Source organism: Ictidomys tridecemlineatus, chromosome 13 (genome assembly GCF_052094955.1).
Source record: "Ictidomys tridecemlineatus isolate mIctTri1 chromosome 13, mIctTri1.hap1, whole genome shotgun sequence".
NCBI lineage: Eukaryota > Metazoa > Chordata > Mammalia > Rodentia > Sciuridae > Ictidomys > Ictidomys tridecemlineatus.
Window position 1 is genome coordinate 7,746,205 of NC_135489.1, and position 24,358 is coordinate 7,770,562.

A 24,358-nucleotide genomic window follows, 5' to 3' on the forward strand; every position below is an offset into this window, starting at 1 on the left:
AGGTTGTGGCTGGAGGAAGCAGGGTAGTAGGGGGTACATTTTGTCCTTGCTGGGTGGAGCTCACTCTTTTTACTTCCTGCTTGCCATGTCCTGAGCTGATTCTTCCACCTCGCCCTTCTGCCACAGTGTTCTGCCTCATGTTGGGCCCAGAGCTGTGGAATCCTCAGACCATGAACTGACCCTCTGAAACCATGGGCCAAAATGAACTTTTCCACCTCTAAATTGTTCTTGTCAAGTCTTTTGGTCACGATGACAAAAATGCTAACTAAAACAGTTGCTTTGCATGTAAAACTATTTCTAATGAGCACATATTTCTTGATAAGGATATACCATTGTTTATTCAACTATTCACTTTATAGGTACTTATTTCCATTTTTCCATTATACATTGTGTACTTAAACCACATCCTCATGTGCTGGCATGTATGTTTATGTGGGATATGGTCCCAAAGTGTGTGTGTGTGTGTGTGTGTGTGTGTGTGTGTGTGTATACACTAAATATATATATATATATATATATATGTATATATATGTGTGTGTATATATATATACTAAAATACATATACATACACTAAAATATATATAAATATATAAATACTAAATATATAAGATTAAATATATAAATATATACACTAAATATATATACTAATATATAATATATATAACATATAATATATAACATAATAAGTATGATATATTAGATATAATATACATATTATATATATATATATATATATATTTGCCATTTTCCCTGAAAAAATAATTAATACAATTCATGCTCCATCTAGCCATATGAGAACACACTCTTCTCTGCATCTTCATTGGAAATTAGTGTGAGGACTCTGTTCTCTACTGTCCTGAAGCAGCTGGTTTGATGGAATAATGGAATGGACTTTTGGAAGATGCAGTTCCAGGGCCTGCTAGATGGCAATACAGTGAGGCCTGGGGCAAGGTTCTCCAGAAGTGTCTATCCTCTACGTCAGCATCCACTATATGGTACTGCTCTCCCATTGCAAGAATTCATGGGTCCAGGAACCAAGGGGTGGAGACAGGGATGGCACCACTCCCTACCACCCCTAGTGACCCACTAGGAAAGCTTTTGCTTCCTGTTCCTGTAACCTGATGCTCTGCTGGCCTAGACATCTTAGATCCAGAGAGAAGAACGCTTCTTCTGGGGGGTACAACAGAGATTTCACTGAACTGGAAGTTAAGACTCCCCCTCGCCACTTTGTGCTCCTCGTACCTCTGAGTCAACAGGCTACGAAGGGAGTTATGGCATCAGCAGGGGTGACTGATCCAGATTACAGGCAGGTTACAAAGTCATCTTTGTCCCCAAGGGGTTCAAGAACTCTTTTGTGATGATGCAATTGTAGTTTCTTCCTCAGTGGCATTCCAGATGAGCCGTTGGCTCACTTGCAATTGAGGAGGTGAAGATTCAGTTACTATGGATTCTAATATCCAATTTTCTTTAGTAAACTTAAATCCTTTAAAATGCATTGCACTTTTATTATACTTAATCTAATTCATTGATATATATTTTATGTCAGTTCCACATTAATTTTTTTAAAAAAATATTTCTTATTTTGATATAGCATCAGTTGTAAAGCATTACTGCTTAGATAATATGGATGTTGTGTGCCCATTTTCTCTGTTATTAAGTCTTACATTCATTATGTTATTGACACCTTACTTTCGCTATGTGCATTTGCTAACGTTGATGAAACGATGTTGATACATTCTTATTAATTAGTGGTCCTAATTGATGATTTATTAAGGTCTCCTCACTCCTCACTGACGTGTCCTCGGTTTTGTCCCGTGGCCCTTTTTTCTGTTTCTGGGTCTCATTTAGGATGCCACTTACGTTTTCTCCTCATGACTCCTTTTGCTCCTCTTGGATGTGACAGTTTCTCAGACTTTCAGATTTTGTCAACCTTCAAGGTTTTGAAGAGTACTGGTCGGGCACCTTGTAGAATGCCCCTCAGTTTGGATTTGTGTGATGTTTTTCTCATGGTTACACTGAGTTGTGGGTTGCTGGGAGGAAGGTGATGAGGTCAAGTGCTGTGCTGATGGGGACCTTGACCGTGGCTGAGGTGGTCTCTGACAGCTTCCCTACCGTCTGGTCTAGCTCTTCTCTCTCCCCCACCCCTTTCTATGCTCTTTCCTTTGGAAGGAAGTCACCTGGGCAGCTCACAGTCACAGAGTGGGGAGTCGTGCATCACTCCTGAGGACAGGGCCTCTGCATGAATTATTTGGAATTTTCCTATGGGACATTTGTCTATCTGCTCCCATTATTTACTTATTCAGTTAATTACTTATATTAGCATGGACTCATTCCCCGATTCCTGTTATTAGAAACCAAGACCTGGATGCTATGTATAATCAAATTTTATTTAAAAATTCTTGATCTTTATAGCCTTTCTATAAATTGTTCAAATGCACTTGTTAACTTGACCCAGGGAGGAGTGGGTTTCGTCTGTGCTGAGCTGTATGTAAAGATACAATGCTCAGACCGCAGCACCAGGACTGGAGGGGCTGGTGCCACCTGCTGCAATGACACTCTCTGGAGACCCAGGTGCTCTGTGATGTGGAGTTCAATGACATTCTTCCAGTCACCATTGAGAATTCCAAACACTACATGTTGAAGTTGAGGCCGAGTCCTGCTGACCTTGAGTTACGTGCACAGGAACTTCTTATGTACCAACATCAATATCTTATGGAAGTGAATGTTTCTAGTCTGGGTTCTTGGGATGATAAAAATAATATATCTTCACTGAAATTACTTTAAGTGTCAGAATGGAAGTAAGAGCCTGTTTTTATTTGATGCACTGGTAGATACTTTGTGTCCCATAAAGGAGAGGAAATTCAGGTGATACCTGGAAAAATGCCATGGAGCAGCAGGGGTATGTATTCAGGAGGAGATGGTGTGTGTGTGTGTGTGCATTCTCCCCAACTTTATAGAAAATAAAAAATTAAAAGAGGGCAGTTTCCATGTTAATCTCAAACTTGGTTTTTTAAAAAAAGTGATAGGAATTTAAATAAAGAATGGATTATAGCTGTTTAAATCAGAAAAGCCATCTGGGTAAATGTAAAATTGCATTAAATAATGTTTCCACTATAATCTCAGTAAAAAATTCACAATATAAAAGGCAATCTATTGAATGTTTAAGTAACTAAATAAACACAAATTAGGCCAGTGTCTCTCTAAAGAATATCTAAATAAGATTGTTACTTAAAAAACATAATTAAATATCATTCTTTCCAAAAATAACAGACTCCAGTTGCACTTATACATGCAGAACATTGCTCACTATGATTTCAAAAAAGTCAAACCATCGTGAAAAATAACAATTAAATTAATGAAAATCATTTTTATCGTGTTTTTGAAAACTAATTTTCTGGCTGTTATTAATTTAATAAGAGACATTAACATTATATATTTAAGAGCTCAGAGAAAATTGAAGTGACTAGACTGTTTTAAGACAGTGAACAAGAAGGTAAAAATATTTTGGGATAACAATATATCAATAAGGCTGAGACGGGTACTGTTACAAGACGGGGATTTATAGTACCAATCTCAGACATCTCTGTACCTCCAAAAAGTCTGTTTTGAAGGATGATATATGGTCAGATGGCAAATGAAGAAGGACTGATGAATAAAGGCATCCAAGGAAAGAAGGGCACTTTGACGCATTCCAGGTCAGCCAGGAAGACTAAGGTCAGCTCAGATGAGGGGTGTGAGCAGTCTCAGTCACGCACAGTGACATCAGCAGCTTTAGAATAATATGACTTAGCAGTAATTAGACCGACCTATCAACTTTCTATAAACCAGAAATTTCATTTTTTTAAAAAAAAATTAAGAATCTTCTCCTAAGATTACATAACCATTTTAAATTCACATATTTCGAGCCCTTCATATTTTTGGGAACATGCATTATAAAGCAAATACATTGTTTCTTTGAGCAAAATCTTTGAAAAGCATTGTCAACTCATACATGACATGAAGAATATATTGCAAGTTCAAATTAAAAAGTTCTGCATCTCACCACTGTCGGAGTGCTTTATAAACCGGCATGTTGAAATTCAATCTGAAATGTACTTATTTGCGGTACCAAGAACCAGTGAAAGCAGCACACTGCCCAAATTCTGTTCTGCAATGTTTGGGGAGTTAGGCTGAGTTTGCCAGGCTTTTGTACAGTGGCATTATTATTGCCCTACAAAATACCTGCAGCTACGTTCTGCAAAAACCTGGATACTAATCACATGCTCACTCACTCAACATCGCCCTAAATAATTTCATTATTTACTTAATTCTCAAAGCTTGAATGGAAACTGTGCCAGAGTTCTCAGACCACCTGAGAGAAGGCACAGAGAGATAACAATAAGTACCCAAAACACCTGGAGAAATCAGTATGTTGAACTTTCGACTAACATCCTCCACTGCCCTCTCATTACAATGAGCCATCCAATCCAGACACCGCATCTTCATCTGCCTGGGTCATTGTCTCAGAAGCCGCTCCATGTCCTCAAGCTGTAGATGGGCCTGTAATGGCTTACCTGACTCACAGGCAAATGTCTTTGACGTTTCGTCATGAAAGATAATGGCCACTGCATGCTTCTTTGTCTCTCGAGGCAGCCTGGTTATGTTTTTGATGTTGTGTAGTTCAGTTACCTTGAAAGAAAAAAAAAAAAAACATTTTTAACTTAATGTTCTGAATACATTCTATACTGGAGAGCTAAACACAAGGATCAGGTATCACTGCCTCACACCACTTCCCAGGGGATTATTGTGCTAATTTTTAATTAACTATAGTCAAAAACAATAAGGAAGAAACACCATGTCTTCCCTTGGGCACTCAATTTTGGTCACAGTTCATATTGTTTGCTGCATTTTGAAATAGTCTAAAAACTATGTAGGATTGCCTCATGGACTCAATGTTTTCAGTAAAGTGGCACGCCCAGGAGACCATAGCAGCTGTGGTGCACAAGCATTCTCATTAAGATCTGTTAAAGGTTGACTACATTCAGTATCTCCTCTGTCTCCTAAGTCCCACAATGATAGCACTCTGACACCTGTCCATCAGTGAGGTGGCTCCAAAATTTTGAGTAACTAACCTTCAACAATGGATCTGCTTATCAGGAAAACGCAGTGTTTGTGGACCCCATGAATCGTTTCCCTCACCACAGTTCATCTGGGATTTATGAACCTAGGTTAATGATGTTTTATTCATTTAGAAATGAATAAAGAATGCATTTATCTAGTTTACTTCTTGACTTTTTATTGGTACATGTTATGCTACAAGTTAAGATTCTTTTATTTTTCCTCACAAGCAATAAAAATGGCCAAATGCTTCTTCAAATTCTCTGCAACACAACATTGCAATAATTATGTTTGGGTTAATTTTTTTTTCTAAATTATATTGCAACATGCTGAATTTTTAAAATTTTAACTTAAAAGGTTTCCTGTTCCTGGATCAGTATTGTTAGCAGAAAGTAAGCAGAATTAACTAACATAATAATACCCATTAATATTTTTTATGACATTTTATGGTGTCATATCTATGATCCTGTGGGAACCTATAATAAATTATCTTTTGACTATGCTTTAATTTCTTCTCTCAAAATATGGAATTTTCAACATTGCTTTTGAGTGTTATTTTGCTGATTAATATTTTGATAAGCATAGAACTAAGTAAATAATAAGTTAACTTTTTGACCATCTATCTGCACATACACACACACACACACACACACACAACATTTATATGTATACTCATCTCTCAGTATTTGTGGGGAATTTGTTCAGCTTTCCCACTCCTGTTGATTCCAAAATCAAGGAATACACAAATCCGTCATATAAAATTGCATATTATTTGCACATAACCTACATAGATTCTCCCATATAACTTAATTAAGCTTCAGATTACTTATAGCTAATGTGATGTGAATGGTACATACATAATTATCATATCATATAATTTAGGGAATAGCTATAGAAAAAATCTGTGCATATTTAGTACAAACACAATTTTCCAAGTAGTTTTGATCCATGGTCTGATTTCAAGAAGTGAGGAACCTGTGGATATGAGAAGTTGACTGTATGTGAGAGTGTATGTACATAGCTATGTTATATATATTTGAAGACACAAATGTACATATGTGTAGATTTATATATAGTAATTTATCATCAATAGCATCTAATGCTATAAGAATTTAGTTAGCACTTATAACTGTATTTCACATTGCAGGAAGTGAATTAGACAGGAAAACATCAATAATAAAAGTCACAGGCAAGAAAGAACAAATTGAAGCATTAGTACATATGGAAATGGGCACATGCTATCTTGTTTGTAACATTATCCCAAAAAGAAGATCAGGAGAAGGACTTTGAAATTGCAGAAAGTCAGTTTTTATTTGTTTTATGTAATCTATAATCTCACTTTTTAGAATTATTGAGTTTTTGTCTCATTTGATAATCACAAGTTTGTTTGCAAAAAAAAAGTATATTCTCTGTAATTTTTTCAACTTAGTCTGTCAAATACTAAAAAAAAGAATGCTAAATTTCCTATGAAATGTTGTGTTTTCCTCAATTTATCAGTGTATTTCCACTGAATCATTCTCATAGTAATGGTACTCAATATTTTGTAAATGCAATAGCTAAGATATTTAACTTGCTGCAGTGCATTCCTTTCTTGTCATTGCAAACCTTCACATATAAAGTAATAAATCACACACACTAGCACATCCATGCACATACACCAACATTACACTGGCTAGGAATTTCAGAGGCCTGCACTGGAGCTCCTGCTGTACTTGATCCCATTATGCATTAACCCCATGCGAAAACATAAAATGAAAAGAAATATTTTTTAAGCCCGTTGATTCCATAATGTGAATTCAACTTTCGTTTCAGGATTCTGGTCAAAACAGCTGGCATCATTGCTTTCGCAGAACACTTAGAGACAAGGTTTGTCATTTGGGTATGGATGATTATTATAACCATGAATATAAGATCATCTGTTAGCACCAGTGTGTGCCAGGTCTCTGCATGACCCGATCTGGAGGAACTTCAGAACAAGATTTTGGCCCCAAGTGGAAGAGCTGATACGTGTAGTAATTTTTTTTTCTACTGTGTTTAGAATAGACACATCACTACCCCTAGAAATGACCCCTGCTGGTAGTTAGAATATTCAGGATTTTGAGCTTTCTCTTTACATTAGACCCAATATATATTTTTCTCACAATTTTCCCAAAACCCTGAAGAGTTGATATTAGCATGGATATTTGTTACAGATAAGAAAGCTGGTGATTGGAGGAAGTAACAGCCCCATCATTGGTCAACTTAAGAGAGACCTGTAGCCAGTGCTGACTCCACCTGCTTCATTTCTTGAGTAGTTGGGTCTCTGTAGTGGACCTAATGTGAGAATTCTCTTTGACAAGGGTAGCAGTTTTGACTTGCTTGAGCAGTGATCAATGCTTTCACTGTATCATGCAAACTTTAACTGCACGTGAGGGTTACTGTTGAAGAGAAAATACACATTTCCACTCAGAATTTACAATGCTCCGCTATACTCACAATTATTAAGTAGTGTTCTAAGTAATGGGAAATGTACAGATGTATTTCACGTATTTAAAAACGTTTGATCTTCATTTTGGAAGCTGGTACCTCTGATATCAATCAGGATGGGATAGTATTGAAGTAGTTAAAATGAACAATTCATGACCCCAAATTTCACTCATATCATATAATACATTATATTCAAAGAAAAATTATGTGCTACCGCTTTAGGAGCTTGTTGTTACTTGTCACCTATTTTTCCCAAATCTTTAGTGACCTGGATTTGTGACCTCATTCAGGGTTGCTGTTCAGGCACCTGGAGCAGTCCTCTTGCTGTGTCACATTGGAGTTAGAGTTCTGTCACATGCCTCAAAAATTAGTTTTAATCTGCACCTTATTTATATTTGTTTCTCTCTTGTAACAATCTCTTCTAAGATTATCATGTGAAATTCTGAAGTTTCTGAAGATTAATACACTGGAGAGAAAGACAAAGTCTAACTTTTGAATGTCTAAATGATTAAATAATCGATTCAAGTAATATTAATGCCAAATTTTACTCCAACATAGTTTATCGAAGTAATATTTAAAAGTCAGACAATATTGTCAAATGATAATCTTACCTGAACAAAGTAGAATCTCAAAACAATGAATATTTCATGTTGCTTTGGAACACAAAAGTGATAGACTTTATATAAAGTTATATATTATATAAAATATCTTGCAGTGGCAAACAATATCATGAAACCATTTATAATCTTACCCAGGGGCCTTTTCCAAATATTTTTATTCAACAATATCAGAGTTTATTAGAGTAAGTATTGTGGATTTTGCATTTTTTGTGGTCTCATATCAAAAATCAACAGCATATGTTTGAAATATGATATGTCAAGAGCTTTGTAATGTTTTGAACAACCAATAATAAAAAAAAAATCAACAGCATAAACTGATGGACAGGCGGGGGAAACATGGCAGGCACCAGAGGTCCAGCATCCTCTACCTTCAGCCTCAGGTGCTCTGACAGAGGCGCCCCGACAGAGGCGCCCCAAGTCCTTGCTCGCCTGTGGGACTCATTCACACTGAGCATGTCATGGCCTCTCCAGGCAGATGCTGCTTCTCTGGTTTCCAGAATCATGTGGGTTTTAGTTATCGATCAACAGTGTGATGCTGTCATCTCTTCAATTTAATACATCTCAGAAAAAAAATCTAAGTTTTGAAAAGTTGTCAAACTTGAGAATATAGATGCAAGTTTCTCGAATTATAATTTTCACCTGAAAACTGAATTTTTATATTTTTCAATGAACATGGTGAGTTGTTTTCTTGACAGGGGCTTGCTCAGTTCTCTTTTCATGGTTGCGTTCAATTACACAGGACAGCGGCCCCCATGAAGCCATCGTCACATGCACTTTACAATTTGCTCAGTCTCCTCCCAGCACTCTCCCTCCCCTCCTCACCCCCCTCACTGGGTTCACTCTATGGTCCCCCTCTATGGTTATTTTAATTAGTGCATTATAACTGCACACATGAGTGGACTCCTTCACAATGGTATCCGGTATTGCACATGGACACGGCATAATTTGGAAATTACACTCCCCAGAACTTCCCCACGCCCTCCCCTCCTCCGTCCTTTTTCATCCTCTGCTTGGTTTAGTTTGAGAAAATAGCCCACACAAGTCTCAAGGATGAGTGGCATCGTTTGCTGTCATTCAGTGACTTTTTCAATCAGTGGAAGTTCTGTCTGTTTCTCTTTTGAAGAAGCAGCTATTGGGCTGGAGCCCCACAGCCACACCTTGCTCCTTCCTGAGATGACTGCAGTCCTGTGCTCTGAGTTCTTGCTGTTTTGGTAAATACGATATTTAAGAGCCACATTGTGGTCCAGGTAGAATAAAATTAATATTTTTATGAAGTAAAGTTTTTATTTGTTTTTACTTATGTAGGCAGCTGCCTGACTGTCAAAAATTCAGTGACTGCTGTTGTCACTCAGCACTGCTGCCTTGACCAGTTCCGTGTACTACTGCTTTCGCAGCTAGACAGGGAGAGCAAGAGCTAGCCTGCCAGGCAGGGCGTTCTTCAGGGCCACGCTGAGCTCCACGGCTATGCACAGTGCTCCCCCGGGCCCAGGGCTCTCTTTTGGTCACAGCCTTGTTGGTTCTGCTCCTACAACATTCTCTACTCACGTCTTCCTCTCCACAACCTCATGACTCACTCCAGCCCTCGCTCCCTGTCATCATGCCCACACCAGCCCCACTCCCCAGGACCTTGTCACACTGCTCCCAGCTATCTTCCTCACCGACACACAGCCATTCCCCTCAAAGACTCACAGCCATGCGCTCATGCCTCAGAAATGAAGGTCTCACTCTTCAGCAAGAACTGGAGGACTTCCAACCATCCAGTTCCTGCCTGTACATCTGAGCTCATCTGCTTCCACGTCAGCCCTTAATGCAAGACAACGTCCAACCAGAGGCAGAATCTCCCAGTGTTCCTGAATAAAAAGCTCACCACTTAGTGGTTATGGAGACTTTCATACAATAATCTGTTTGGGACACCCTGTGCCTCCAGCTTCCTGTCAAACTCACTCAGATGGACAAGTGCTCCTGAGTGAGCCATGTGACATTAGTGACTTGTTCTTGTTTGGGCTCTTTCTCCTGACCTTGGCAATTTGATCTGAGCTCAGATGTCCTCTTGGCTGATGATGCAATCTATCTGGGTTCTTGTATTAGGCTCAGTAAGGCAGGATTTACTTATTTCTTCATTTATTTGGATATTTGACCATATGCTTTTCAAGGTGAAAAGCACTAGGCATTTGTAAACTGATTATTTCTTTCAAAACACGTGGAAGAAAAGACTGATTTGTTCTCTGGGCTGTGTGCTCTGACAGGGAGGGTGTACTTAGATATCTGGGAATTATAAATAAATAGAGCACATCAGGGGGAGAAACCGTTCTTCTTATAGTTCAAAATGATTAAGTCTCTTGTCCTGCCATTACTGCTAGTTACCTGGGGGAAATCACATGGGCTGAGGCAAATGGCAACGAGGCTCAAGTTTTCCAGAGTGCTCTTATTTGAACACTTAGCAACATTTAGCATAAATAAATTGAGATCCATTTTACAGTTTAAAAATCATGCCATTGATGTTCTGCATTTTCCCCTTAGCCTAAGTACCAATTAAACTAAATGTTACTACTTAATGAAGATCTTACTATGGCAAAATTATATTTACACTATTTACTACACACATAAATAGGTGAGATGGCATCATTATTGAAATTATTATTAGTTTTAGAGTATATCTAAACAATTTATTTCATGACAGTTGAGACCAAATTAACACCTAAGTGCTCAATTTCTTTTTTAAACCTAATTATCTTTTGAAAAGTGAAAAGAAATGAACTTTTAGATTATTTTCAAGAGATTTAAATGAATTAGAACACAAATTATACTCCTCTTTCTCATTAATCTTAGTAATAATTCTTATTAATTCTGGTATTTTACTAATATTCTATGGTTATTTTAATTAAGAAAGGGTTTTTTTAGGATAAAATGGCACGTTTCAGGAGCAAGTTTAATAAAACTTTAACAGCGTAGAGATTATTGATTTTTCAGTAAGATGATAATTTTACTGATTTTTTTATTATTACAATTATTATCACACTTAATACACACATGTCTCTCTATTCTTGATTGCTAAGCTTTCATAAGAATAATTTAAATATTTGTGTTATCTACTACAGCATATGCTTCAATAGCTGATGTTAAAATTTGCATAAAAATTTTATTATTGCTTCCTTTCAGTTAAATTTACATTGGTTTTCCAGTAGCAGCCTCATTATATTTTCCCTTGTTGCTGATAAAAATGAACATGAGCTGTTGAAAAATCAATATAATTTATTCTTGAAGCAACCTGTGACAGAGCTCATGTGCTCTGACACAGTCTTCCCGTGGGTCACTGTTTAACTATCTCAATGTGTTCATTATCAATAATTACAAGCTTAGTCTTCCATATCTTTGACAGATATAAAGGCTCTCCCATGTTAAGCCACAGAATGAAACGTTTCATCTAGAAATGAATAATTATTGGTACAGTTACATTAGAGTTGGAGTTAGCTATAATTGGCCCTCTACCCACAAGTTTTGAACCTCAGAATTCAAGCAATCACAGATCAAAATTGTGCAGAAAATATAATTAGTGGGTACTGAACACACAAGGACTTCTTTGCCATTGTTTCCCAAATCATACAGCACAACCATTTCTGTTGTATTAGGCATCATATCATGTAGGGGATGAGCGCAGGTTCACAATGTCACCCTCTTTTACAGCAGAGCCTTCAGCATCTGCACAGTTTGTTACCTTCAGCAGAGCCAGTGCTCCACAAATGCTGAGGGACACCTGTGACGGTGGCTGTTGGCTGCCTACTCAGCTTCCACTTCCACATTGTTAGCAGGACCTGATATTGTGCATATGTCCACCCCTCCACCATGCCTGGTGGGAATCCCTCAGACTCGGTCTGCGTGGAACTCACTATTCACTAATGAATAGAAGGGTTCTGGTGGAAGGACTAGTGGCTCTTGACAAGTGTCTTCCTACGGTGGAGCTGTCCTGTCAGAATGTCGTAAGTCAGAAATGCTCCAGCTGGCCTGCTCCTAGGCTGGGAAGTCCAGGCAGTTCCAAGGAAGGCAGAGTAGGGACCACACACATAAACAAGAAGTCCTCGATTTTAATTGTTGGTAAGAGTTACTGGATCAAATAAGCCTGAGACCAGCTTCCTCCCTGAACATACTATAAATCATGATAGTCCACTTTTACTTGCAGCCCAAAGATTCTAATTGATAGAGCAAACTGAGAGCTGACCTTTCCTTGATTTACAGATAGTAAAATGGGCTGTCCCAATTTGAGGGACTGTGACACAAAGTCATGGTCAGGAGAAGGACCATGTTTTCCACTTCTCAAACTCGTGCACTATCCATTTGTCCAAGAGCCTTTGCCCTGAATTCCATGAGTTGTATCAACAGCTAATAACAGCTTAACAAGAAATGACCAGAGGAAGGAAAATCAACTACAGAAAAGACCCAGGTTACAACCTGGTGGAAGGAAGTCTGGGATAACCTCAGTGCATCATTATTCCTACATTATATTGAGATTGTTCATTATAAAACAGAAAGATAATATATATTCAGGTCTGAGAAATGAATAAAATTAGTACATAGGAAAATGTGCACTAAGGGGATCTCTGGATAGGTAGAAACTTGGCATGTGTAAGATGCTTCCCTGGCTATGCTACTGTTCTCAGTTTGAGAGCTACAGCTTTACTACACAGATACTGATAGAAAACTATTCAGCTACTAGGACTTTACCTAGTGTAGTACATTATTAGGTCTCTTAATTATTGTTCTGGTTAAATAGTGGCCCTCAAAGAGCTATGTCCAAGTCCCAAGTCTCAGAACCAATGACTGTGCCCTTATTTGGGAAAGAGATTTTCACAATTAAGTCCTGAATCTTGAGAGGAGATCACCCTGAATTTAGTGTGGGTCCTGAACCCAGTGGCTAATGTCTTTTATAAAGGAACGAGGGAGATTGCAGATAAGACTCAGTGGAGATAGAGCCCAGGTGATCAAAGCAAAATCAGAAGTGATGCTGCCACAAACCCAGGAGCCCCTGAGCCCCCGCTGCTGGGCAGGCAGCACCCATCCCCCCCTGAGGCTCCGGAGGGAGTGACTCCTGCCGACACTGTGATTCATGACTTCTGGTCTCCAAAGCCGCGAGAGAATAAATTTACTTGGTGTTAAGCTACAAAGTTTGTGACAATTTGTTAGGCCAGCCCTAGGAAACTAATAGCGTTACACCACATTACTTGAAGATAAATAGCACAATTTATGTTATAAAGTTTCTATTCTTAAAGCAAAATGAAAGGCAACAGGAAAATTTTGTATATAGCCCTATTTACCTTATAATTTATTGAAAATTCAGGAGTATATCTCTATTTTGTGTCACCTGAGGGCATTACATATATTTTTACTTTAATTTTGATTAATGAAAAGTCCACACAGCTCTCCCAGGTGGTTACCCGGAGCCTGGGAAGATGATTGATGGACAGCCACACAGAAGGTGATGGTCCCACAGGCAACACCTCCCTATTAATGAGCTCGGTCACAACTGGAGTCCCCAGGGAAAAGCAGGCATAAGGTGACAAAGCAGGGGTCTCTCTTTGGAAAATAAATCTAGTAACGTTTGAGGGGGTCACCAGCAAGGCTGACCTGGGACTGCGCTGGGGAGCTCTCTCAACCAGGGAGCTAGGCACTGCGGGGAGGAAATCCCCCTACAGGAGAGGCCATCCAAAGCTGGGAGGAGAAGGTCTCCGTGATGCTCCATGATCTCAACCTCATTTTCTTCTTTGCCTTGTTATCACCACAAAAAGCTTTTCTTGGTGGCTTTTGACACTTTAATAAGAGCAAAAAAGTTCCACTCTAGAGGACGTGCCATCATCCTGCAATGCCAGGCCAAGAGCAATGGAGAAGACCCTCTGGGGCACCACCATCTCCTGGAGGGGAATCGAAGAGCCTCCAGGTACACCCTCTACCAAGAGGTCAAGTCTGTCATTGTGAAAACAAGAACAAACGCAAAAGGAAAGGGATCAAGGCGAGGAAGGATGGAAGGGAGGGGAGGAGGGAATCTCTCTTCCATGGTCTATTATCGTAGACTTGATGATTTTCAGTGACTCTCAAGAAAATTCTTAGTCAATATTTTTGCAAGTCATCACACTGGTTATAATTTCTGTAACTCTGTTTCTTGTTGGCATTTCTGGAATTGAAACACAGGAATGGGTACCTGTTGAGAAGCTCAGTGTTGACTGCAGACTTTTTGACATCTGGGAAGAGCTATCATGAAGGATCGCTGACCTACCATTAAAGAGCAGACGGAAGTGTTATAGAAATAAGATCAAGAACTGGTGGTGTGAAGCAAAACTGCCAACTCTCAAGATTCTTGCAGTAAAAATGATTCTTCAGCTGTTCAAAAAGACACAGGGCTATAGTTAAATACAAACTTTGCTGACACACATGAACTTTAAAGGTGTCACAAGCTGAATTCCAAATGGAAAAAAGAATAGAAAAATCCAGAGAAAATGCTTACAGGTTAAGACATTGTGTCTACCTTCGAACAGTGCCCAGGCCCACATCTTGGCTGCATAGACAATACTCAAACTTGATTCTTAATCAAGATAACATAGATGCTAAAAGTAGTGCAATGTGTCCCTAATCCCCAACCCAAGTGGTTTTGGAAGCATATTGACTTTTGTCTCGTAAATTTTGTAGCAAATGGAAAAATCAAAGGACAGATTATAATGTGATCGCAGTGACAAAAGTCTCTGAAAGTTCACACGAAAGTAATAAATTTATCCCTCTCATAAGAAAGAAATGGAGGTTTTTCAAAATATAATAGGGTCAAGCTATTTTATATTATTTTATTTTTTATACACATATCTGCTATCAACAGTAACCACAATAGAATTTTTTTCTAACATATTTGGAGTATTTTGAGCATTGAAAATACACTTGATTAAAAAATCCTTAGTAAACTTAAAAGAATAAAATTATACAAATTACATTCTATGGCATTAACACAATATAATTAAAACTTATAATGTATACGATTAAATGTCCCATACATATGAAAGTAAATAACATATTTCTAAATATGAGTTACAACATATAATTTAAAAAGGAAATTTTCAAGTTAAGTGACAAAATATTTGGATTTTAATGAAAATAAAAGCAAAACATGTTAAAATTTGAGAGACACCAATAAAGTTTTGCATAAAGAAATATGTAGCCTTAAAACATTTTTCATGGGGGCTGTGACTGTGGCTCAGAGGAAGAGCGCTTGCCTTGCATGCGTGAGGCACTGGGTTCGATCCACAGCACCACATGAAAATAAAATAAAGATATCATGTCCACCTAAATTAAAAAAATAAATATTTAAAAATACTTTTCCTGAACAATAAGAGGGATAAAAAGATGAGGGCAAAGAACCCTGGCATTCAGACACAGAAATAAAACACCACGGAGCATTTCAAACCAATGAAGTCAGAAATCAATGAGATGAAGAAACTAGCATGAAATTTAACAAAACCAAGAGCTCCCTGTGAAAGAGTGAATAAAAGAGACCTCTGGCAAGCTAAGTGAGACAAAGGAAAAGTGAATCGAGGGTTCCAAGAGGAAAGTGGACAAGACATAAATATGAATAGAAAGATTGTAAATAACTTAAGGCTAATATTTTTATAGTGCAGGCAAAAAAAGATGTATCTAGGAAAATATAAAACCTCAAAATTGTCAACAGAAAAAAAGAGAATACTTGAAAACTTCAATAAGACAGTGTGCTCATCAACCAAAAGCTCATTTATGGGGGATTTCATAATAGAGTTTCACAAAATTTATCGTGACAGTGAATAATAATAGGTAGTCTCAGGAGTAAAAGTTTAGTCAAAAACTATGAATATGTTTCTCAAAATGGATATATTAGGGGACAAATATCACTTGATTTCTTTAGAAGACTGAAATAATAATATTGTTGATAAAGTTCAACACCCTGTATGAGAAAACTATTTCTATATCAAAATAATTTCCTTTAGTTAACAGGGTATATACCAAAATTTATTCTAGTTCCCACAGAAGCAGCAGACACCATCCATTTACTACTGGAGCCTTGGCTGAGATGCTATCAGAGTCTCCACAAAACATAGGTCCTGAGAACGAAGACAGGAAAGGAAGGAGGTGCCATTAGCTGCATTTTCAGATATTTCGATCACTAACATGGAAACAGTCACTAGCAAAACTGTTAGAAACAACAAAAACACCTAGCAGTATTATCAGATACACAGTTTGAAAAGTAACTTCTCCATGCCAGCAATTCTTAGTGAGAAAATAAAATACAAATGCATTCATAATAACAAGGGAAATTATGAGATGCCTTAGGATTTCCTTGAGGAGTATTTTAACCTTAAAAGAAGCAGAATAAAAGGTTCTTTGATAAGTTGCTAAATAATTTTATAAAAGGAGAATTAACCAAATGTTTTGGGCTCTTGTCTTACTAAATGTTATATGCATAGTATGGTACCTTGATGAAGTTAGCCAAATGGTGCGTTCATGGTTCAAGAGCAACCAACCAGTTTACATAATAGATAATTCAAAAGTGAACATTCTCTCTGTCTATGTATTAAATGCATGTCACCATAATGATGAAGAGAAGGCTTAAGAAGACTTGTGAAAACTGCTTCTCTCTGTATAAAATTCAATTCTTAAATAAACATACAAATCTAGTACTACATAGATGGAAAGCAAAAATATTAAAGAAAAACTATAATGCTAACTGAGTGATTGTGGGAGGATATATTTCTGGTGTACGAGGTGGGTGAGTACTTCTTAAAGGAAATGATCAGAGCGTGACCCAGGACAAATTTGGGTGCTTGCGATTTGCAGATTTCTGTTTACTGCAGGACTCCAGTGTGGAGTTGACAGGCAGGTGACAGAAGTGAAAAACATAAAGTGTAAGACAGAAGTAAGACTAATGCTCCAAATAGACACGTCAAGCTCACAAAACTGCAAGGGGAAATGCAGGAATTGCAGTAAGAAAATGGACAAGCAGTATTATCAGGCAATTCCTGCACAAACGCAGCCAAAAGCAAACCTGTATAGGAAGACAGTCCAAAATAACTGAGAACAGGATTACTTTACATCCATATATTTCAGAAGACTAATAAGTGATGGAGTGCATTGAGAAGCATGTGGGAATACAGGGGCCCTCAGGCATCAGGGGAGGTGTGGAGCTGCCATTCTGGTCAGCCATCTATCACACATTTAAATTAAGGAGTCACATGTCTTTAGTACAATGTTCTGCCCTCACTCCTTTTGTGTGACCTCAGAAGTTCCTCACAGGCCTGAGGTCTGAGCTCAGTGGTTGAATGCTTGCCTCGCATGCCTGAGGCACTGGGCTCCATCCTCAGCACCACATAAAAAAATAAGTAAAGCAAAGATATTGTGTACATCTACAACTAAAAAAAAAATAAGTAGATAAATAAAGTTCCTCACGCTGGGTCATAAGGACATAGGAACAAAAATCTGAATTACAGAATTATTTGAGGTAATGGGAAGTTGCTACCAATCTAGTTTCTTTCACTATGAAAATATAAAAGTAAAGTAGATGCAAACTATGGGGATTCATGCAGCCTTTGGAAGCCAAAGACAAAAAGAACACAGAAATGCAAACAGGTCTCAGCCTTCACACGGTGTGAATGAGAGTAAGACACAGATGAGGACTATCACACGGTGGTATTCATGTGTGCAGTGAATGCACAAGAAATCAACAGTAAGTGTTTATACGAATCGCACAAATATAAAGAAGGCAGTCAACCTCCCTGTGATGGTGGCCACAGTTGAGGAGGATGAGTGGATCCGGGGGAATGGGAATAAAACAGATCACAGACAACCCCACACTTTCAGGAATTATGGAAACCAGTGATGACAGCAACCTCTGAGTGAGTAACGTGATCACTGCCACCTTTGCAGGTGAGCTGTGTAGCACCGGGAAAAGAGACAAAGGAAGGAAGGAGAGAAAGCAGGAAGGGAGGGAGCGTAGGAGGGAGAGAGGGAAGGAGGTTTACCTCCTAAAGAAAAGCCAACTGAAATTCCAGCAGCTCAACCTGTTGACAGGCACATGCTCCCTGCAATCTGCACTGCACGCTCTCTGAGTCAGTCTTCAGCCCAGCTGCCCACAGCGCGGCACATGATACCTCTTCACATAACTAAGGGCGCTGTCGTATTTCTGTGGTGAGGAATACGGAGTGGCAATGAGTGCTGGTGTGATCATTAATAATATCAATACTAAAGGTTACCCCAAAGCTGAGACTGCGGTTAATCTCATAAGTTTATGAGACCAACTCCAGCTGTGATGTAGGAGTGAACTGAATAACGTCCAGCTTATGTTTAGCTCCACATTTACAGACTCACACCATATTCAAGATTATGCACGTTTTTGCTTAGAAATTCATAAAGCTTCAAATAACACAGAATCCAATTAGGACAAAGAACCACATGTCAAGGGTCAGGGCAGACCCTGGTGGATAGTCATCAAGAAAAGGGGACTCAGTCCTGCAGCTGCAGGGGGCTAACCCCACCGGCAACAGAAGGGGCTTTGAAGAGTCTTCTTTAGGGCCAGATGACAAGTTAGTCCACCTGCTTCCCTGACTTCAGCCTGTGAAACCCAGAGACATGCTGGCCCAGGCTTTGGACTCACAGAACTGCAAGTTCACAAGTGGGTACTGTTTGACCCAGTGCCTTTGTTGAAGTTGGTTACTCAGCAGTGGAAAACCAGACCTGTGCCCCAGAGATCCTCAGCATTTGAACTGCATAAAATATGTGAATCTTGGGGAGAGTGATGGGACTGATCAGATCAGTTTACTTGCAAGATGGAACTGGGATAAGACAGGGGAAAGGTCACTTTTTGGCCCACATCAGAGAGTTGGTGGACTCCGCTCAGAGACTAGAATATTGTGTAGGAGGACAATCTCTCTGAACCTTTCTGAAGCCATAAGATTAAAGGAGGATTCCAATCTTTTAAAAATCAGGTTGAATTTTAATCCTGTAGTGTACTTGGTATCTAAATATGATTAACTGCATTCAAAGAAATTAAAAAGGAGAACTTGGGAAAATATTTTTATGCAAATAATTGCAATATCTCTGTGAGTTTGTGTGTGCATATCTGCTTGTCTCAATAAATAAATAAATAACCAACAAAGCCAAGCCAAATGCCTTGCTTCCCTCAGTGTTTTGTGGCAGGGATTTCTCTATTTCCTCTAGAGGTCAAATTATGTCTGATAATATTTCCAAGTTAAGTACAAAAAAAAAGGAATATTTGCTATAAAAAAAAGTGATTGCACTGAGTCTCAAAGGCTGCAGTTCTCTAAATCAATGACCTACTTTCTAATCAATACAGTCGTTCAGTGGTGGCGCCTGGTCTACAAGATACAATTGTTCAATCGCCAATTAAAACTTTCCTATTGTTTATTTTAAAATAAGACTATTAGATTTAGAAAGCTTTAAAATACCATATCAATTTGAAATAAATATGAGGCATCAGTGTTATTTATAAAGTAAAGATGCAAGATAGATATTTATAGTGAAGTACAAAGTATTATTCACAAATAAGTTCTCAGTGCAGCATTTTCAAATTATAGGCTATACATGAACAGGTGTTCATTACCTGGGCTATAATATATAACTTTCGGGGAAAAAATGGGAAAAAAAAGTTTATTCTCAGGAACATGATGCTATAAGCATTTCTCCATTACATCCGTCAGCTATTGCAGAGTTAGGCAGACTTTATAGATGGATCAAAAACATTTTTAAAGACTAAAAATGTACTGAGGATATTCTGAAATTAATTCAAGGCAGTGCATCTAAATCTTTGAAATGAATGTTAAAATGCTCCAGAAATGATGGAATTAATGTCAAAACAGAGTTGTGGTACTGAATATTCTTTCACATTGTCTGACTTACCACATAAAATGACTTTTGAAAATTATTTTACTTCATCCTCCAAATTTGTCTCAAAATTTATCAGAAGTCGGTATGAAATATTTCCCTGTTTTAAAAACTGCAAAATCCGAAGCAGAAGTGACTATTATAAACATATTGTCTTATATTTTACATGGTATTTTACATGCAATTATTCTCTTGGTGTACAATTATTATTTAGAGATAGGAAAATATATTGTTTAAATTATACCAATTTTAAAATATAGTACCATTGTAAATAGTTGTCTTGAAAATGACATGAAAGTAAATAATGTTAAAAAGTGTAATAAATACAGTATTTTTTCTCATAAAAGACAATATTTATTTACATGGGCTAAACCCAGCTCCTAGCAATCATACAGGCATTTTCTAAGAGTCTGATTCTCATCTTCTGTAAAGTGAGTTGTTTTTTTTTTTTTTTTTAAACCTGCTTACTGGATGGTCTATTTTCCAAGGCATCCTTAGTCCACATGGACTGTTCCTTCTTGGAGATACATTGGATTTGGGAAAGTTTTATTTGGCCTCAATCCTGATATTAAACAGATCAAGTTTACCTCTGAACGTTCACTGTTGCCTTGAGGTCACCCTTTGCTGACACCCTCCACCCTGAGGTCTTGACTCCTGGCTTCCCCTGCTGCAGGCTGACTTTAGAGACACTTTATGCAGAAGGCACAGCGTGCTGTGGGCACTTCCTTCCTTTTTTCATCCTACATAAAAGCAGCTTTTCCTGTTTCATTTCTTTGTGTTTCCTGAGCAACTAGCATGGGATAACAGGATTCAAACACGTGACAGGATGAAATAAACAATAAGGGATCCTGGGGCTAAGGAAGACCATCCCAGAGCTCATGCATTGGCTAGCAGGTGTTTATGTTCAAGAAAATGGAACTTCTTCAGATGGCGAAATGAACAAATGGATAAGATGCTTTCATCCAAATAAATCCGAGTCATTCCCAGGACTGCTCTGCGGGAACTTCCAGCAGGTATCTCAAGAGACACCAACTTTGGAACATGCTTCCCACCATATCGAGGGTGCACCCACGAAGAACTGAGCCATTATTAAGAGGCTCAATGAGAGTGTTCGACAGAACATCCTGCACAGACACTGTGTCTGCACACACCAGGAACGTTTGGCTTTTAAAGGTATGTTGCAAAGGTGGCCTCTTTTCACCAGGACACCCTGGTCATTTCCTGGGCTCTCGGATGTTTGTCTTAAATGAAGATGGGTACTGCTAGCACCAAAGAGGAGTGAAGCAGACAGAATCAAAGGAGGCTGTCGGTGTCACGTTACAGAGGATTTCCATGTGAGACTGGTCCACATTGGAGCTTCACTCTCCTGGCGTGGCCCCTGAAGCTGCACATCATTCTGTCTTCATTCATCCTTTTCAGGGATTTTATTCATCTTTTCCTCCCTATAGGCAGCGCTCATATTTATTTCATTAAATTTTCTATAAACTGTTTCCTTTTCATCTGCTTAGAAAATTAAGGAAAATTTATTAGCTGATCTTATGTAAATTACTCCAGTTCGGTTTTCATCTAGGATAAATTTGTTTTGAATATCTGTTGTGACAATTATATACAGCTACATTTTCAACCCTAATGCATTTTTAATAACTTCCTTCAGTAGCTAGTGATTTGAATTTCAAATTTCTTTCTACCAAGAAGTTTAAAAAAGTATATACCATTTTATAACCGTTTCATATAAAATTGATTTATGCAGCAGGATGTTGCTCACAGTAAACATATCAAATGTCTAAGTGAGAGCATCAATACTCGTAAGTTTATAATATGTATGTTTTAGACAGGGCATAATACAAATAGAAAGTTGATAAAAAAATAACTGTATCCTTAGCTTATTTTTTAGAAATTCCTCACTTAGGTTAGAAACATTTTATTTATTTGATTGATCATTTTAATTTATTGCTATCATACATTAGGGCAGATTTTAGGGAAAATCAAAGTTACTGACTAATTACTCATTTAAAGTACTTAAACACTAATAAACAGAAACTATTGGATTATTTGACAAGGGATTTTAAATTTTTCATGACATCTTTGCTGCTTAAAGTATAAAACCCCAGTTCTTAGAGGTTCTCGTATCCTTTGCCTGGTTGCTACATCCACCTGGGTCAGCTCATCTTCCTAACTCCCTCTTCTTGCAGAGTTTGCCAACATTCATTACCCAAGTGCTTTCCAAATCACCCCACGGTGTAACTTGTTATCACAGTTTTTCCTCTTTCTTTTTCTGCACAATGCATTCCCCTGTGTATTTTGCGTAAAACAGAATAATCTTTAATGAAGCAGAGTAATCTTTAAAGAAGCTCCTGACTGCACATCCTTTGTGAAGCCCTAATTTCCAGAGATAGAATTAACTATTCCCTCATAGTTTTTATTATTCATTGCATTTATTATAGTCAGCTATTTATAAACCCTTTATTTCATCAGATTGTAAAAGCTTAAAACAACAATGACAATAACTGTTAGCATTTATGGACTACGCTACACACTCCTAAATCCTTCAGATGCAGTATCTTATTTTCTGCTCTCAACAGTCCTGTGGACAATGACATTTGCTGTCCCTGTTGTGCAAACAAGAGCCTCAGTATTTGTCTTGTCACCAGACCCAGCAATCTCATAAGAATATATATCATGCTAATGGTTGCATTGTATTAGTAGTCTCACAAAAAATTGTGTAACCCTCTTAATCATGCTGTGCTCATTATATACGACTTGGGATTAATAACAGTTTCATAATAAAGAGGGCAGCTCCCTGGACAACAACAACAGTGATTACTCCTAGGGATAGATGCGCCTGCAGGTCACTTATCTCACCCAGGAAAAGCAAATACTCACGTTGAAGGTTTTACTCCAATTTGAATATTGCTTCATGGAAATACCATTTTGATGCCTTGAGGAACAGACTGCATTTGAGTGATAAAGAATGGCATTAAAGAAAAATAAAGGGATGACAAAAGAGAATTTGAAGTCGTGCACCTGCCAAGGGAAAGAGGACCCAGGAATCAGCATCCCTGGGCTGGGTCATGAAGAAGGAGCACAGAGATGTGGCTATAGAAGGCTCAGGTATGAGAACGAGTCAGCCGGTGGAAGTACCAGGCAATGTGTGCTAAAATACAAAGTGTGGGAAGGGGACCTGAGCACACCGTGTTGAAAATCAACCGCAAGATCTCTGACCACCGAGGAACCGTGCTCTAACTAATCTTCCCTATAAAGATTGGTTTAAACTTACCAATGCAGCTCACAGTCAATCTCAGAAGAAAAAATGACATAAAATTATTGAAAGGAAACCTAAGTCACTAAGGAAGTGAATTAGCCTTGCCAAAGCTATAAAGTCATAGTAATAAAAACTTTAATCTTCTCAGCGTTGCCACGACAAAGGTAAATTTTAGCTGTCACATCTACTGAGTTTCGTTGTTAAAACGCTTTCCGCAGCTGCACATTACAGGTGATGAAATTTATTTAGCTACTTATTATTATTTATTATTCCCTTAAATATTCTTATTCTCATTGAGTTCTGTTACTGTTTTGTACCTTGATTCTCAGGTAACGGGGGAGGGGACATGGATGGTTTTGAAGTGTGACAGGTTTTTTTTTTTTTTTTTAAGTTGTAGGTGGACACAATATCTTTATTTTTATGTGGTGCTGAGGATCGAATCCAGTGCCTCCCACGTGCTAGGCAAGTGCTCTACTGCTGAGCCACAACCCCAGCTCAGTTGCAGTTTTCTAACATTAATTTTGGTACATCCTACTTGTGTCCACACTCAGATTCTATCCCTTTCTTTTTGATAAAATGCATGAAGCACCCTTGATTCTTCCAAAGACAAGGCACTATGACAAGACGCAGGAGCTTCCTCCTCCTGGTTTTCAGTCAGCTAGACCATTCCCGCTGTGCTTGCTACAGGTGTGCTGCCATACGGTCACATTTTAAAGACATGTCTGCTGCAGGTCTTGGCACAAGACTTCTTGAGAAAGATCCCTGAGGGCTGGTCTGTTTTTCAGCTCTCATTCTTCCAAAGGTCACTCCACGTAAACTTAGTCCTGATATTTCAATGAAATAGTTCTGTCAGAGTCACCAGACACTTCTATGTTTTACGTCTAACCATCTCCTTTCTGTTGTCTTCCCAATCCCTCCATGATGTTAGACACAGATGGTCATCTGGTCCTTGTTTTCCATGGGTTCCAATGCTCTGAGTGTTCTTCTTTCCACTTAGAGTCTTTTTTCAGACTTC

General features: G+C 38.2%; 1 protein-coding gene across 1 annotated transcript in view; it reads right to left on the minus strand.

Moving 5' to 3' along the window:
* Dok6 (docking protein 6) overlaps positions 1 to 24,358 on the minus strand; it is a 364,718-nt gene that overhangs the window by 207,960 nt on the left and 132,400 nt on the right. Inside the window, exon 3 of the mRNA XM_078029901.1 lies at positions 4,554 to 4,668. Coding sequence (XP_077886027.1) covers positions 4,554 to 4,668 — 115 coding nt within the window. The remainder of the gene's footprint in view (positions 1 to 4,553; positions 4,669 to 24,358) is intronic.